The sequence below is a fragment of the Pleurodeles waltl genome, chromosome 10 (assembly GCF_031143425.1).
Source record: "Pleurodeles waltl isolate 20211129_DDA chromosome 10, aPleWal1.hap1.20221129, whole genome shotgun sequence".
Taxonomy (NCBI): domain Eukaryota; kingdom Metazoa; phylum Chordata; class Amphibia; order Caudata; family Salamandridae; genus Pleurodeles; species Pleurodeles waltl.
Window position 1 is genome coordinate 972226893 of NC_090449.1, and position 15847 is coordinate 972242739.

General features: G+C 44.4%; 1 protein-coding gene across 1 annotated transcript in view; it reads right to left on the bottom strand.

The window, feature by feature from the left end:
- Positions 1-15847, bottom strand: part of ANKMY2 (ankyrin repeat and MYND domain containing 2) — a 122016-nt gene that overhangs the window by 52559 nt on the left and 53610 nt on the right. The window contains exon 8 of the mRNA XM_069211810.1: positions 7971-8099. Coding sequence (XP_069067911.1) covers positions 7971-8099 — 129 coding nt within the window. The remainder of the gene's footprint in view (positions 1-7970; positions 8100-15847) is intronic.

Genomic DNA, 15847 nt, shown 5'->3' on the forward strand with positions numbered 1-15847 from the left:
CAGGAATGTTGTCCTTGCGCAGCCCATATATCGGCGAAAGTTACAGCATAGCCCAGCTAATCCTGGAGGGGTGATGTTGGATGCCCTGGAGGATTATACACAGCAAGAACTAAGTGATGTGATAGACAGATTTCGACAGAGGTCTGGGGAAACATTGCTTACGTGGTTGGTGCGGGTGCACGATATGGGGGGCCAGGGGGTCCAATTGGATCACGGCGACGCCCCGAGGCTTTGTATGTTAAGTACAGACCCGGTTATTCAAAATGAGTTTAGAACCTATCCAGGGAATGGTCCCATGACCAATTTGTTAGAGCTAGCTGCGCAAGGGTGTGCTCAGAAGTATCCGACAGAGTCAGACTGGCCGCCTAATGATAAACCTTGGTATACTTTGAGAGATGCAGTACAGAGATCGAAGGAAGAAGGGATGAAAACAGCTATCTTTATGGGTAATGCCCATGATTTGATGAATGGAATTTTAAGTGTGTCTGTGCGAAACCGGCTGATTAGGGCCGCTCCTCCTGCATATAAGCATGTCATCATGACTTTGTTAATTAATCAGACGGGTAACCCATTGTCTCAGGTGGTAGAAGCGGTGCGTGAGTTAAGTGATTTAGGAGAATGGGCTAAGCCAGAGAGGAATTCACAGTCTGAGAATCGTACTGATAACAACAGGGTGACAAGGCGAGACATGTTTCAGGCCTTGATGCGAGATGGGGTGACCAGGAATGAAATCGATGGGATAAGCACCAAGGACCTGTGGGAAATGTACTGCAAACGCGGTTTGGATAAAAAGGAGGGGAGTAGGAAAGGGAACAAGAAGGATAACAAAGTGGTGAACCAGAGAAAGGCAGGAGGGGAGGAGCGTGAGGGTGAAAAGGGAGAGAGAGGGAGAAAACCCCACAGTAGAGAGAGATCCCCAGAGGACGGAAATTGGGAGGAAGAGCACCGAAGCGCAGAGGGAACCCGGAGCAGGGAGAGAGACCGGGAACTGACAAGTTCTGGGAAAACTCGAGGAAGAGAGTGGGAGAGGGAGCTGGTAAGCTCAGAGAGGTTGCGAAGCAGAGACAGGGAGGAGGAGTTCCCTGAGAATTACCACAAACTGTATCCAGATTTGACTTGGGCAGACTCTGATGTGCGCAGAGTGAAAATAGATTAGGAAACAGGCCAAACTCCGGTTCAGGGATGGGCTCGCAAAGATAACAGACCTCATGTCAAAGTAGAAATTTATTGGAAACGTGGAAATGTTCAAAAAGTTCGAGCCCTCGTTGACAACGGAGCGGAGGCCACTTTGATTCATGGCAATCCAAGAAAATTCAGGGGACAGTACTTTACCATTACGGGATTGGGCGGAAAAGAAACCCCGGCAGTGCAGATAGTGGTTCCCATGAAAATAGGGGCACTTCCAAAGAGAGAATACACTGTCCTGATTGTGCCCATTCCCGAATACATTATTGGAATTGACATTTTGAAAGGGATGACCCTACATTTGGAAGATGGATGTTATCAATTTGGTTCCAAAAGATTTATATCAATAGCCGCCGCAAGGGTGGGGCTGTTGAAGATTCCTCCGGTAACACTTCCCCAAGCTACTAAGGTGATTCAAATGAAACAGTACAGAATACCGGGAGGACATGAGGAGATTAGCCAGACTTTACATGATTTACTAGAGGCCGGGGTAATAGTTCCCATCACCACTGCGTGGAATAATGCCCTCTGGCCTGTTCGTAAAAGTGATAACAGTTGGAGGATTTGTATTGATTATCGCCAATTGAATAAACATACACCTCCTCTGACTGCAGCGGTCCCAGACACCATTACCTTGATTGAGAACATACAGAAACACAGTGGGACTTGGTATGCAACCATTGACATTGCCAATGCCTTCTTTACGATACCAATAGCTACTGAGAGCCAGCCTCAGCTGGCATTCCAGTGGGCGGGGCGTCAGTACACCTTCTGTAGATTACCCATGGGGTATTTACATAGCCCCACTATCTGCCACCGGCTGGTGGCAGAGCATTTGGATGAAGTACCAGTGGTTCCTGGAGTGCAAATTTCTCACTATATAGATGACGTGATGATGCAGGGAGAGACGCAAGAACAGGTGCAAATTCAGCTAGACAGGGTGGTGGAACATTTGCAGAATCAAGGGTGGGAGATTAACCCCGAGAAAGTGCAGGGACCGTCTCAGAGCGTGAAATTTTTGGGCATTCAGTGGAATCAGGGACACCGAGAAGTGTTGCCAAAAGTGAAACAAAAGATTAAGGAATTCGCAGTACCGCGAAATCGGAAGGAAGCCCAGAGTTTTATTGGACTATTCGGGTATTGGAGACAACATATACCCCATTTGTCTCAGATTTTGGCTCCATTGTACAAAGTTACACGGAAGAAAAATGCGTTTGAATGGGGAGAGCAGGAGCAGCGCGCGTTTGAATTGGCGAAAGACGCCATTCAGCATGCTTTGGATTTGTGGCCGATTCGAGAGGGAGACATTGAGTTGAATGTGACAGTCCAGGGGCAGTATGCCAATTGGAGTTTATGGCAAAAACAAGGAAGAAAGAGGGTGCCCCTGGGATTTTGGACAAAGAAGTTACCTGAGGCAGGAGAGCGGTATACTCCCTTTGAGAAGCAGCTGCTGGCCTGCTATTGGGCCCTGGTTGATACTGAGCAAATTACACTGGGACACAATGTGATTTTAAGGCCTGAAATTCCCATCAAGCAGTGGGTGATGAGTTCCCCAAAAACTCATAGAATTGGACATGCGCAAGAAGCCAGCATTATAAAATGGAAATGGTATGTCCAGGACAGGGCACGAGCGGGTCCAAAAGGGACCGCCGTTTTGCATGAGCAGGTAGCGCAGGCTCCAGTGGAGAATTCCGAAATGTTGCATGATGTACCTTCAGTGTGTGAATCCCCAGTAGGGTGGGGCCAGCCGTTCGCAGACTTGTCTGCAGATGACAAAAAACATGTGTGGTTCACAGATGGTTCAGCAAAATATGTTGGAGCGAAAAGGCACTGGAAGGCAGTGTCCTATAATCCTGTTACCAAGAAGCTTTTGACAACTACAGGACAGGGAAAAAGTAGCCAGTATGCAGAGCTTTATGCCGTGTATCAGGCTTTAAAACAGGAGCTACCCGGAAAATGTCACATTTATACAGATTCCTGGTCTACCGCCAATGGGTTAGCTACTTGGCTTCCCACGTGGCATGCACATCAGTACAAAATCCATAACAAAGAGGTATGGGGGAAGGAGTTATGGCAGGAGATCTGGGAAATGTTACCTCAAAGCACCGTGACTGTCTATCATGTGGACGCTCACTGTCCAACTGATTCATTAGACCGATGGTTCAATTGTCTTGCAGACGATCGAGCCAAGATTCAAGAGGCTGAAGTGGAGGCGCAGAGTTCTGATTTGGGGGGAATGGCTAAATGGGCACACCAGAAATGCGGACATCTTGGAGAAAAGGCTACTCACAGGTGGGCTGAGATTAGAGGGATGCATCTTCCCCTAGATTTGATTAAAACAGCGATCATTGAATGTCCCATTTGTCAGCATGCACAGCACAGACCGGTCCCACAGGTGGTGAGAGGCCAGCTAGGTAGAGGTAAATTGCCAGGACAGATTTGGCAGATTGATTACATTGGACCAATGCCAGTGAGCAGAGGGTGTCAGTATGCCTGCACTGTGGTAGACACTTACTCTGGTTATCTCATAGCCTTTCCCTGCAAGCGCGCAACTCAGCAGAGCACCCTGAAAACACTAGATCTGTTGATTCTGTACTATGGAGTGCCACTCCAGATTCAAAGTGATAACGCGAGCCACTTCAAGGGCAGACTAGTGCAGGACTATTGTGCACAACGCAATATTGAGTGGATTTTTCACATACCTTACTACCCACAAGCAGCGGGACTGATTGAGAGAATGAATGGGTTGCTGAAAGAACAATTGCGTAAACTGAATGATGGGACACTGAAGGGGTGGAGGGATAATTTGTATGATGCTTTGCAAATTTTGAACAACCGACCCCTTACAAATGCTGAGACACCTCTCATGAGAATGCTCACACCTGCTTTACAGATTAATCCGTTTACAACGAGCAATACCATTGTGTATTGGGAAACAGCTCCAGGAGCTTTGGCCCCATATCGAGCTACACCAGAATCTGCAGGACTTGACTTACATGCTTTACACATGCATCGATTGAAACCTAGAGACATCACTCTGATTGAAACTGGGGTGGGAATTCAGATTCCCCCTGAGCATTACGGTCTGATCGCCCCTCGATCTGGGCTTGCCTTGAGGGGCATCCAAGTTTTAGGAGGCGTGATAGATGCAGACTACCAAGGCGAGTTGAAAGTCATTCTCTTGAACAGTGGTGACACAGACCTAGTGGTGCAACCTGGTGATCGCGTTGCCCAAATTGTCATTATGCCGGTTTATGGAGGTGTTGTTAAGAAGGGGAGCGCCCCAGCTCTTCTCACTGTGAGAGGCAAAGGAGGGTTCGGATCTACTGACAAGAACCCAGGGGCCAAAGTGTGGATTGAATCCCCAAATAACCCTCCTCAACCCGCTGATGTCATCGCCACTGGACCAGACAATGTCCTGGTAGTTATGCGACCTGGTCAAGACAAATGGGAACATGTTCCTGCTGACAAATGCTATCTGCGAGAATGATAATACGTGTTTTGTCCTTTGTTCTTTTCAGATCATCCTGTGGAGTGCCTGTGCCATGAGTGTGGTGTATGGAGCCCGTTCGGGAGACTCCACCGGGGAGCGGGAGGGGCTCATAGCCCAAAAATTCAACCGTCAGCCGCAGATGCCAACGCTGCTGCATCAACCGAACAATGTTTGGATTCATCTAGCGCAGGAAGTGCTGAATATATCTCACTTCTGTATGAGTAACATGCAAAGCGTTCAAGATTTGATTACCACTTGTCTAGTGGCAGTGCCCACTCCTGCTGCTGTATTATTACACATCTTTAACAATACAAACCAGGATGGAATGGTGGATGTGAGTGACGTTCGCTCCCATCTGTCACTCTATGAGTACTGCCGTCATTGCCCGGAGGTGGGCAGGCGGTTGTGGAGGAACATGACATCTATACTCACGTTTAACATCTCAAATGGGGATGTGTGCTATTCATTGACCTGTGATCCTATGAAAATAGGTAAATGTGCTCAGCTCAAATTGGAGAAAAGAGACAAAAACTTAACTGCTGCACAACGGACGTTGTGCCACTCACGGACTGACCTAACCTGTTTGAATGTAAATAATTCGATGTTTTGCCAACATGTGGTGCCTGCTGCCAGCCACATTCAAAATGTTAAGTTGCCTAAAGGTTGGCTCTTTTCTTGTGGTAATCTTTCTTTTACTTATATTCCAGCCAATCTAACCGGAGGGCCTTGTGCCTGGTCACGCTTAGGCTTTCTCATGTTTCCTATGGATACTGCTCTACACCCTCGCTATACCAGAGACACTATTCAATTACCTACGGACTGTGATTCTGAAATTTCATTGCTGTCCAGAACAGAATAGGTTAGTTTAGCTGGTTCTATCGTAGGGGTGCCAGGACTTGCAGTATATAATACCAGAGTTATTAATAAACTTGCATGTTTAGTAGTCAAGAATATTAACTATACATCAGCTGCCTTAGCTGAGCTGTTATTAGATGTACAGGGAATTAGAAGAGCTGCTTTGCAGAATCGCACTGCTATTGATTATTTACTGCTTAAACACAACCATGGCTGCAGTGATTTTGAAGGATTATGTTGCTTCAATTTATCCGACCACTCCATATCAATCAACTCCCACATAGAGGCCCTGCATAAGTTGGTGAAGGGGGTGCAGCAGGATGTTGACAAGGGGTGGTGGGATTGGGCTTTTGGATGGCTGCCTAATTTAGGCCAACTGCGTTATATCTTGGGTGTAATCATTATCATAACAGTTATTTTAATTTCATTATGTTGTTGTATTCAGTGTGTGCCTAACCTTCTATCTCAGTTTCGCCCAAGAGCATTGCCATTTCAGCTTATAGGATATACTTAGTTGTAAGTTGGCCAAATGGTCCAAGGGTGGAAATGTATTGCTACATACACTACGTGCATGCGGCAGCACTACGTGCAAGGAAAACAGTGGTGCAGGGTGTGGACCATTGGCCTCTGCTTTCATTGGCCTTCGCTTCCATTTTGGTTCACGACTCCATTTTGTCGAGTCTGGTTCGGTGCGTAAGGCACTGTTCTGTGTTTTTCCACAAGCTTCGGCAAGCTGAAGGGTGGGGTGTTTTTCTGCTCAACTTCGCTCCATCTGCCTGGTACGAAGGGCGCTATTTACATTCCACGAGCTATCAGTTAGAACAACAGGGGGATGCGCCTGTACACAAGGAGGAATGCAAGCTTCACCTTGGAGTCCTCTCCTGGGAACTTGGCCCGTTCTGAGGAGACGTCTCGAAGGGTGAACAAGGTACCGCCGATTGCACAATTTGTAAAGGAGGGGGTCTTTTTCTAGAAAAGACTCCTGGGCGTTAGTAGATACTATAAAAGTTGGGGGCCTGGATGGGCTGGTTTAGGAACTCTCTTCTGGGTTGGACGCAACGCCAGGAGGACTGATTGTCCCGAACAGAGGCTCCCTGTGCCAGCTGATTTGGGTTCCCCAGCTTTGTGTACGGCGGAGGGATGCAGACGCTCTTTTCGGGGAAGCTTTTCAATTTATTAAGTGTATTGTGTGTGCGCGCGTAATATGCACTTATTCTTGCAGTCATTTTCATGCTATTGAGCATTGAGGTATATTGTGTGTGCTTGTATTATATGCACTTACTCTTGCAATTATTCACAGAGTGCTTATATCTTTATCATTATTCTCATGTTATTCTCCTGATGTATAAATATATATATTAGTGTGGTTTAGTTTTGCTAGCTGAGAACTTGCCCCTTAAATAAACTTGATTATTCTACTTACGAAGGTGTTTGAGAGTGATTGCTTTACATTGTGCCTTAAAATATCCTGAAGTGCATAGTTTTGATATTCTGAAGAGTAAAGCAGCACAAGAGATCCCTTGATCTCTCATTGAAAACCATTGAGAACCCGACGCGTGTTTGCACACTGCACCCGGCCGCCCCCGCGCTGCTGAGGGTGTACTTTTTGTGCTGACTTGTGTCCCCCCCGGTGGCCTACAAAACCCCCCTGGTCTGCCCTCCGAAGACGCAGGTACTTACCTGCTGGCAGGCCGGAACCGGGGCACCCCCTTCTCTCCATTGCAGCCTATGCGTTTTGGGCACCTCTTTGACCTCTGCACCTGACCGGCCCTGAGCTGCTGGTGTGGTAACTTTGGGGTTGCTCTGAACCCCCAACGGTGGGCTACCTTGGACCCAAACCTGAGACTTGTAAGTGATTTACTTACCTGACAAAACTAACAAAACTTACCTCCCCCAGGAACTGTGAAAATTGCACTAAGTGTCCACTTTTAAAACAGCTTATTGTGTTTTATGTAAAAAGTATACATGCTAATGTAATGATTTAAAGTTCCTGAAGTACTTACCTGCAATACCTTTCAAATGAGATATTACATGTAGAATTTGAACCTGTGGTTCTTAAAATAAACTAAGAAAAGATATTTTTCTATAACAAAACCTATTGGCTGGATTTGTCTCTGAGTGTGTGTTCCTCATTTATTGCCTGTGTGTATGTACAACAAATGCTTAGCACTACTCCTTTGATAAGCCTACTGCTCGACCACACTACCACAAAATAGAGCATTAGTATTATCTCTTTTTGCCACTATCTTACCTCTAAGGGGAACCCTTGGACTCTGTGCATACTATTCCTTACTTTGAAATAGTGCATACAGAGCCAACTTCCTACAAAAGCCAATGCATACTTGCCACAGTCACACCTACTAGTTTGGCCAATTCTTGTTTAGATTTGTACTATAGCATACCTTTAAAATGCTAGGTAACATGAAGTAACACATACCATTTTGCAGACAGAACATCTTTTTTCTGCTCCTTTTTCCCCACAAGTGGTACAAAATTCAGCATCTACAAATCCCACCTGCCCAGTAATAGCTTGCGTAAGTACAGAAAATGCTGTTGGATCAGAGCCCTGAAAAGAAAAATAATAATACGTAAGCTTCAAGACCAGAAAACGAACAAACTTTGAATTCAATCACCTTCAGAGCTATGTCATCTTTGTTTTGTTAGGCACACGTGCACATTTTAGACTTCTTGACTTATTTTCCCAGAACAAAAAAACATATCAAATTAAAAGTTATTGGTTTAAGCATCCAGTAAGGATGACATTCAGTAAAACTGCCATTAAAACGTAACCACACATATGAAATACATTTCCCATGTAAAATATTAAAAGCAGAGGTAAAACACGTCAGACAAGCACTTCATATAGTTGGCCTAGCACTTTCATACGTGAATTTCCAGGTTTCCGATCGTACACTTTAAGGCAAATTCTCTTGTTAGAAATGTAATTCCTCCTGCTTCTTTATAAAAGCTTACATGTACAAACTGTAGATTATATAATGGTAGATCCCACACAAACAAAACACTTGCAAAGCATACAGGTCTGGCTTTTATGTGCTAATGTGTCATAGGGAGAAGTCGTGTGTTAGTAAGGGCAAGAAGAGACAGAACAGGAAGGTGTTTTGTAGGAAGGAACTGTGTGGAAAAGTGCACTTCTAGCTTGCACCCTTCATGATGTATGCTCAGTGGTGCTGGAGCATCAGGAGCAGGAAGACACATTGTGCAGAAATGGGAAACAACACTAAGTATAATGGACATGATCTCTTACTGGTAAGACCTTGTGAGATTCTGGCTTGCAAAACCTCATCAGCCATTTTGTTAAAAAGGTGGGTATATAACGAGCCACATGATTCATACTGCACCTGTTATTCCTGGTTCTAGGTACAACAAATATGTATTTTCTGAAGGGAAAGAACTTGCAAGCTGATTAGCACTTGGTTCGAAGCCGGCAATTAGGATGGGATATGGATTTCTTTAATACAAGGTGATGTTCTTAGGTCTATGTACCGGTCCAGCTACATTACAATTTGCTATGAATGATGTACCGCAAGAATGTCTGGACCACTTTGATGTGCATTGATGATATTTTAGTTTTACAGGCTCGCAAAAGAATATATGGATCATGTTAAAAATATTCTTTCAACACTGACATCGTGACCTTTTCTGTGAACTATTTAAGTGTGAATTCCAGGTCACAGTTTTGGGGCTTTTTTCTTTCACCAAACGAATTTAGATGGCAAATCGTATAATTCATGAAGTATTAGATTGCCCGGCTCCAAAGTTGCACATTATGTTCAAAGCCGTTTGGGGTTGGCCAGTTTTTATTGTAGGTTCATCACTGTTCTCAAAAACTATGGTACTAATTAATAGATTACTGAAAAAGGGAGTAGTTATTTAATGGTTCCAAGAAGCAGAGAAAGCATTTCATACAAAAAGGATCACATTTTGACCATTTATTGCTGAAGTGGAAACCTCAGAGGTAGTCTTATGAGCAATCCTGTCTCAGACAAACAGTTCCACTGGACCGTACCATTCAGTGGGCTTCTTTTCTAAAACTACTACTGACAGCTGAACAAAACTATACTACGGTTGAGAAAAAGAAAAAAAAAAAAAAACTGTTGGTAATTTGAGCAAACTTCCAATAGTGAAAAAATCACTTATTAGGACTCTGCATAGGGTAAAACGTGATATATGGCTAGTCAGAACCTACAATTTGTATGATCTGCTCAAGCTCTTACTCCAGAACAAGTGCACTGTACTTTGTTTTTTTGCCAAATAAGATTTCCAAATTACTTATCTCGCTGAAATTGAGAAATGGTTAGTTCTAAATCTATAAACAGTAGCTCCAAAGATAATTTCTGAGTAGAAAATAAGCACATTTAACTTTCTGGAGCAGGAGGACTCACTCTGATCAGTGCTCCAAACTGCTCCATTAAACAAGGATTTATTTTTCATCAAAATGTATCACACTTACCTACAAAAACTTCAAAGAATGGAACTGACCAGGTATCGGTTCTTGTTTCACACCAAAGTAGAAAAGATCAAAACCTCTTAGCCGATTCAGCTTATTCTCTATACAATGTGGATGTGCGGATGTAAAACACTGCTATGTTCTTAGGACAGCAGATTCTCCCAAAGAAGTAAAGAAGTGGAGGGTATATGATTAGAATCAGGAAGTGGAGAACCAAACTATCAAAATCCAGTCCAAGCCTATCAGTAAAGTCCCAATAGACTTTACAGCACCCTTTAGTATCATAGGAAAGGATTAAAAGGTACACAGGAAGCAGAATCCCACCCAAGGCAAAGCATGACTGAGACCCTTTAGAGGGAAACTCTACAGCCAAATTACTGGGCAATGAGAATGTCTCGCTTTGGGAAGATGCCATAATATCCAGCCGACCCAGTATCAAGAAAGATGACACCTCCTGAGTATCTGCCCGGACGCTGGGGATGTGCAAGCTAGTATCACAGCTTAAAAATATCCAGATGGAGGCTTGTGGCCCAAGAATGCCTTGCTTTTTGTAGTACTACTTGACAAACGTGTTGTCCATTCACAACAGGACTGACTTGCCCAGAAAAGTCTTGCGAGCCAGCACCAGAAACCAGAGGCCTCCAAATCCCAACTTGCCTAGGTGAGCATCTCAATCAAAACACAAACCATCTGGTGCTACAGTGATTTGCAGAGAGGCTGCATAGAACGGTCTGCTGCATGTCACATTTGTACCCTTCATCACCAGACATCCTGACCTGCATCATCAGAGACACAAGTCTTCCTTAATGTTGAGCCCACTGAGAACGCAGGTCCCATTCAAGGGACCTCATGTGCAACACAGCACTGTGTATCAGCAGCACAAAAAATGCAAAGAGGTCCAAGTTCTAAACCATCCAGGCTATGCCCTTGTCCAAAACAGTAGGATCATAGCATGAACATCCCAAACTCACTGAGGAGGCAGAATAGTCTCCTATGCAAGCCTGTCCAATATGGCCTGATAAACCGCAGCCTCTGTTAAGGAAGAAGATAAACAATTGAATTTACTGATGGAAAGCCCGGAGTGGATGGTCAGCAACCTGAACAGAACAGGACAGGACAATGGGAATACATGTGCCCCTGACCTAAAAAGGTGGGCTGCAACCACTGACATGACTTTCATAAAGACTAGAGGGGACAATGTAAGGCCAACAGGCAGGACAGTGAACTAGAAGTAGTCGGATCCCACCTCACCGCAGGGATAATTCCACAGGACTTGTACATGAAAGTATGTCATTCGCCGGTCAAGGAACATCATCCATTACTTGTGCTTCAAGACCATCAGAACCATCCAGGGGCATCATCTTAAATCTCTCCTTCTTGAAAGAGGAGTTCAAAACACTGAGGTCTAAGATCAGAGTTAAACGCCTTTCCCCCACACCCATCTCACTCCTCCAAATCCTTCTTAGGAACCGCAAAGTAATGAAAGCTACAGCCAATTCATTGCTACGTTAACACTTCCTTGGAAAGGATATTGGTGTGGTTTGCTTAAAAATGAGTAAAAACAGATGGAATGGAAGGGAGTGTGTGGAGAAACAAAAGAGCATAACTAACTTGGACTGTATGGAGAACCATTTAAGTCCAAGGTGTTTGAGAGCCAGTTTAGTAGCAACGTCTTATCCCGCCACCCTTCCAGTCCCTAGTCATGTTTGAGAACAAACTCAATGGGTTTGGAAGTGTTGAGTGGAGATAAAGACAAAAAGAATTGCTCCCACTGCTATTGTCCTCAAACCTTGGCACTGGTCCCCCTTCAAGTGTTATCATAGGTCTGTGTAGGTTAATGGATGAGTGGGGACAGCTGCCGCTGGTAGAAGGCAAGGCCTGTGGAGAAACCCTGAAGAACGAGTTACTTACCTTCGGTAACGACTTTTCTGGTGGAAACATTAGCTACCTGTGGATTCCTCACTAATTGAATTCTCCCCCTTGTACCAGCATTCGACGGAAATCTTCTTCCTAGCTTCCGCACGCCGACGAGGACGTCACAATTGCCCACGCGACGCCATATGGAATTGGCAGGTTGGGGATTACAGTTAGAAGGAGCAGGTCATACCTCGACTGATGTTGCTCTGCATTATTTCAGAAACAGTATTCTTTCTAAAAGGTCCCATCAAAAGGAATATCCACCAATAAAAAACGTACATCGTATCCAGGCATGTCATCTGATAATGACTCTGGCACCCGAGTGCACATGTCAGTGGTATTCAGGTCCTAACATGTTTAGCTGTGCCTTGTCCATCCTGAAACTTTGTACAAAGGTATCTCGTAGGTATTTAGGATACACAGGAAAAACCTCAGGTGCCATGTATCAAAGGCTGTGACCCAATAGGCAGATGGGCATTCAAAGAATGCAGTGTCAGACTTCCTTAAGAAAAAACGTTTCTGCTGACAGCGTCTCTTCTTTTGGACTGCTTATTTGAAGGAACTGCAGCATAGAAGTTAAAGTTCACCCTGTAAGTGGAGGACTGTACATCAAGAACCTGTAGACTGGGATGGTGTGGCAAAAACATAGTTTCACAAGGTCAGGTCTACAACACCTTGCAATGGGGCTATTCACAGTCAGTGCAGAAAATTGTTTTAACCAGGCTGAGATAATTGGGCCAATTAGAGGCACACTGAGTTGCAATGGAGATTAGGAGTATAAGGTCCATGATACAATCTTCTAGTAAAAGAATTTGCCTTATTCTCATTAGGGTAGAGGGGCAGATCAAACAGTTTTACCTCCTTCCTACCCACAACAGCAAAGAGGCACTCTTCTCAGTCAGAGGCACGCAAGGTGAATCAAGAACAGATTCTGGACACATATCTAGGCCACTGGGAGTCTAGAAGTCGAGGTTTAAGCCAGCATCAGTATAATTAAAGGGGTAAAAAGTTGTCCACCACCTCGTCATTCTCAACACATCACCATCAGGATGTTGAGTAAGGTGAAAATCTTGTACACCATCAGCGTTAGACCCAAAATAGCCTCCATTCTCCTGAAGAACTGCTGCAGAGGAGATGGAGTAGAATGGTTGCACCTTTGGGACAGTATAGAACTTTATAGGCTAAACCGCAGCTGGAGAAGGATCCGAATATGGGCTGCTAACCAAAACCGGATCCAGAACAAGCGCCATGATGGACGAACAGGCATGTCCTGTAGCACAGGGGTGGATGGAAAACCACAGAGGGTTATTTTGTCTGGGATCGGTTGGCAATTCTGAAGGGCCTACAGGCAGCAACTCAGGTCCCGGTGTCCAGAAGCTGTTCCAGAGGGTGCTGAAATAATCTTGTAGATCTGCAGCATTGCCCATATGAATGTTTCAACTGCGTGTGGAGTGGATGATGGCCCACACAGGTCGAGAAAACACCAGCTCCAGGTATGACATGGGGTCTGGAGAGAAAGGCAAAGCCAGTGACAGGTTTCTGGAATGCAGACTGAGACATCAGGAGCATCTGGACATCAAAGAATTAAACTTCATTTTCCTAGGCTTCATTTCAACTTTGCTTTTTGTTTACCTGACAAAGGCAACCTTGTGACACAGTTCGGAATTCTGCAACTGCGTTTGGCTTACCGCTTCCTGATGGCTTTGGAGTGCATTAGGGAGCATTGGTCACTTAACTTGGGAGTCAAGTTTGCTGCCAAGACACAGGAAGACATTGTGAGGATACATAACTGCCAACTACTTCTGTGCAGGGACCATGCATCATTTCGTAAGAGAATCAAGTGCATAAATCAATCAATAAATACATGTGCATAGGAGCACTTCTGTCACCTCTGTGGATAAGAACTGGTCTTCCTGGGCAGTATAGTGTCCCAGCCATGCTGAGTAACCAAGAGAGAAAAATGAACATCTGTATAGTTGAGAAGACTTTGATCCAGGGACGGTCTGCTGATTCCTGCCATGCTACCAAGTTAAGCACTGAACCAGAGAGTTGTTGGAATTGTTTGGAGAAAGGGCTCTCCTGCCGGTATGGAGAAAGTGTTGCTGGACGCGCACACTACAGAGGAGAGCTTGCTGTAGAGGAGTTCATCTCCTGTGCTGTTAAAGCATCTTGGACTCTCAAGAGCTGTGTAGGAGAGAAAGCAACAACCAGCATTTCTTCTGTCTGGGCCCTAAAAGGACGGACACCTACTTTGTATCTGTGACCTCATCAACGCTCCACTAGTTTCCTCCAAAAGACCTGAAGTCTGTGAAAGGGGTAGGTAGGTGAAACTTAGCTGTTGTCCGTACTGCAAACTGCAAGCAAATGTCTTGGGTGGTTGAGGAGATACCTGATAAATCCCAGCTGTATTTTGTTTAGCTTTATTTTCTCCAAGCCCAGGTTCCTAGAACTACGGACACAAAACTTGTGTGGGAAACCTTGAATAGGACTGGCAGCTTCAAAGATGTAATGCCCTTGAGTATTGACTATTTCATCAGCTCTCCATCATTTCAGCCATAATTGACAAGACATTGTGGAATTTAAAGTGGAGGCATCCTTGTGAATAGGCACATGATCTCCTTTAGTCTCCTAACCTTGTGGGCTTCTGTGGACCATACTATCTCTAGTACTGGGCAATGGATGTTGCAGTGATCAGAAATTCCATGTTGAGTGTGCTCTTCTGGCTGGTAAAAGTGGTATTGCAGACAGACTGAGAAGATGCAGCAGTCTAATAACATTTGACATCAGAAGTGGTGCTTGTCTCCCCTCTTTGTTATGCAGCCCCATCTGAAGTAACCAAGCCTGTAGTTTATAGCTACTAAGCAGCATCTATGAAAGGCTGACCGAGCATGCTCATTTAAGTACCAAGATCTGTAGGTCAGAGAGTGGAATCAGGGTGTGTAAAAATGAGCAAAGGGTGGGCACTCACCATTCAGTACATCCACTAATACGGTCTGCAGACCTCAACTTGTATTAACAATAGAAAGGGGGCAAGGGCATAATACAGTCTGACTGTAAGCACAGATCTTTTCATGCCACAAGGAATGGTATGTTAACCACCGTGTTTATCATTTTCACCCAGAGGCAGACCCACTTAAAGGACGATCAGCACCTACACTCATTTTGCGGACAATGTGACCATTGCTTGTGGCTCTTGGCACACCCGCACACAAAGTCTACACCATACTGAAGACTAAGAAGTGTTAGAAAGAAAAAACAAGGCAGCACATCTTTCCCATCTATGTACCTAGGATCTGGAATAGCATCCCTGTATCTAGAAGGACCAACTCAACACTTCTCCAATGTTGTAAAGAGTTGAAGACAAACCTCTTTAAAACACTCTGTATCACAATGCTGGACCAATCCCCTACATAGCTCCCGCTTTTATACTTTATGCTGGTCTTTGAACCTGCACAGCTTTTTTAGCTAGGTTTACATTGTATAAATGCTACATACAAGAAAAAAACGGTTTCATCTCTTTTAAGAAAATCAGATCAAAGTTCGTCAAAGTAGATTCATGTAGATCCTGTGTTACACATCTCATCTACTGTGCATTACTTAAACCTTTTCCAAAATTTACATTAAAGCAATAAGCCGTCAACTGGGGATTAGGGGTGTAATATAGTCATTCACCAGTAAGCAAATGGCTATTAATTTTACTTCTCAACTACTACTAAAAAAATAAATAAATAAAAAAAAGCTCGAATCTCGCTGCATCCAGAACAAACTGTCTCACTAATACCACAACCTAAAAAAAACATAAAAACTTCTGCATTTTGGCAGGAAAAAAAACATCCAGAAATTACTATACAAGTACAAACTCCTAGGCATCACACCAAATCTGGCACCTTTAGTCAAATCACATTACTTTATGTTTAACAGAAATCTCA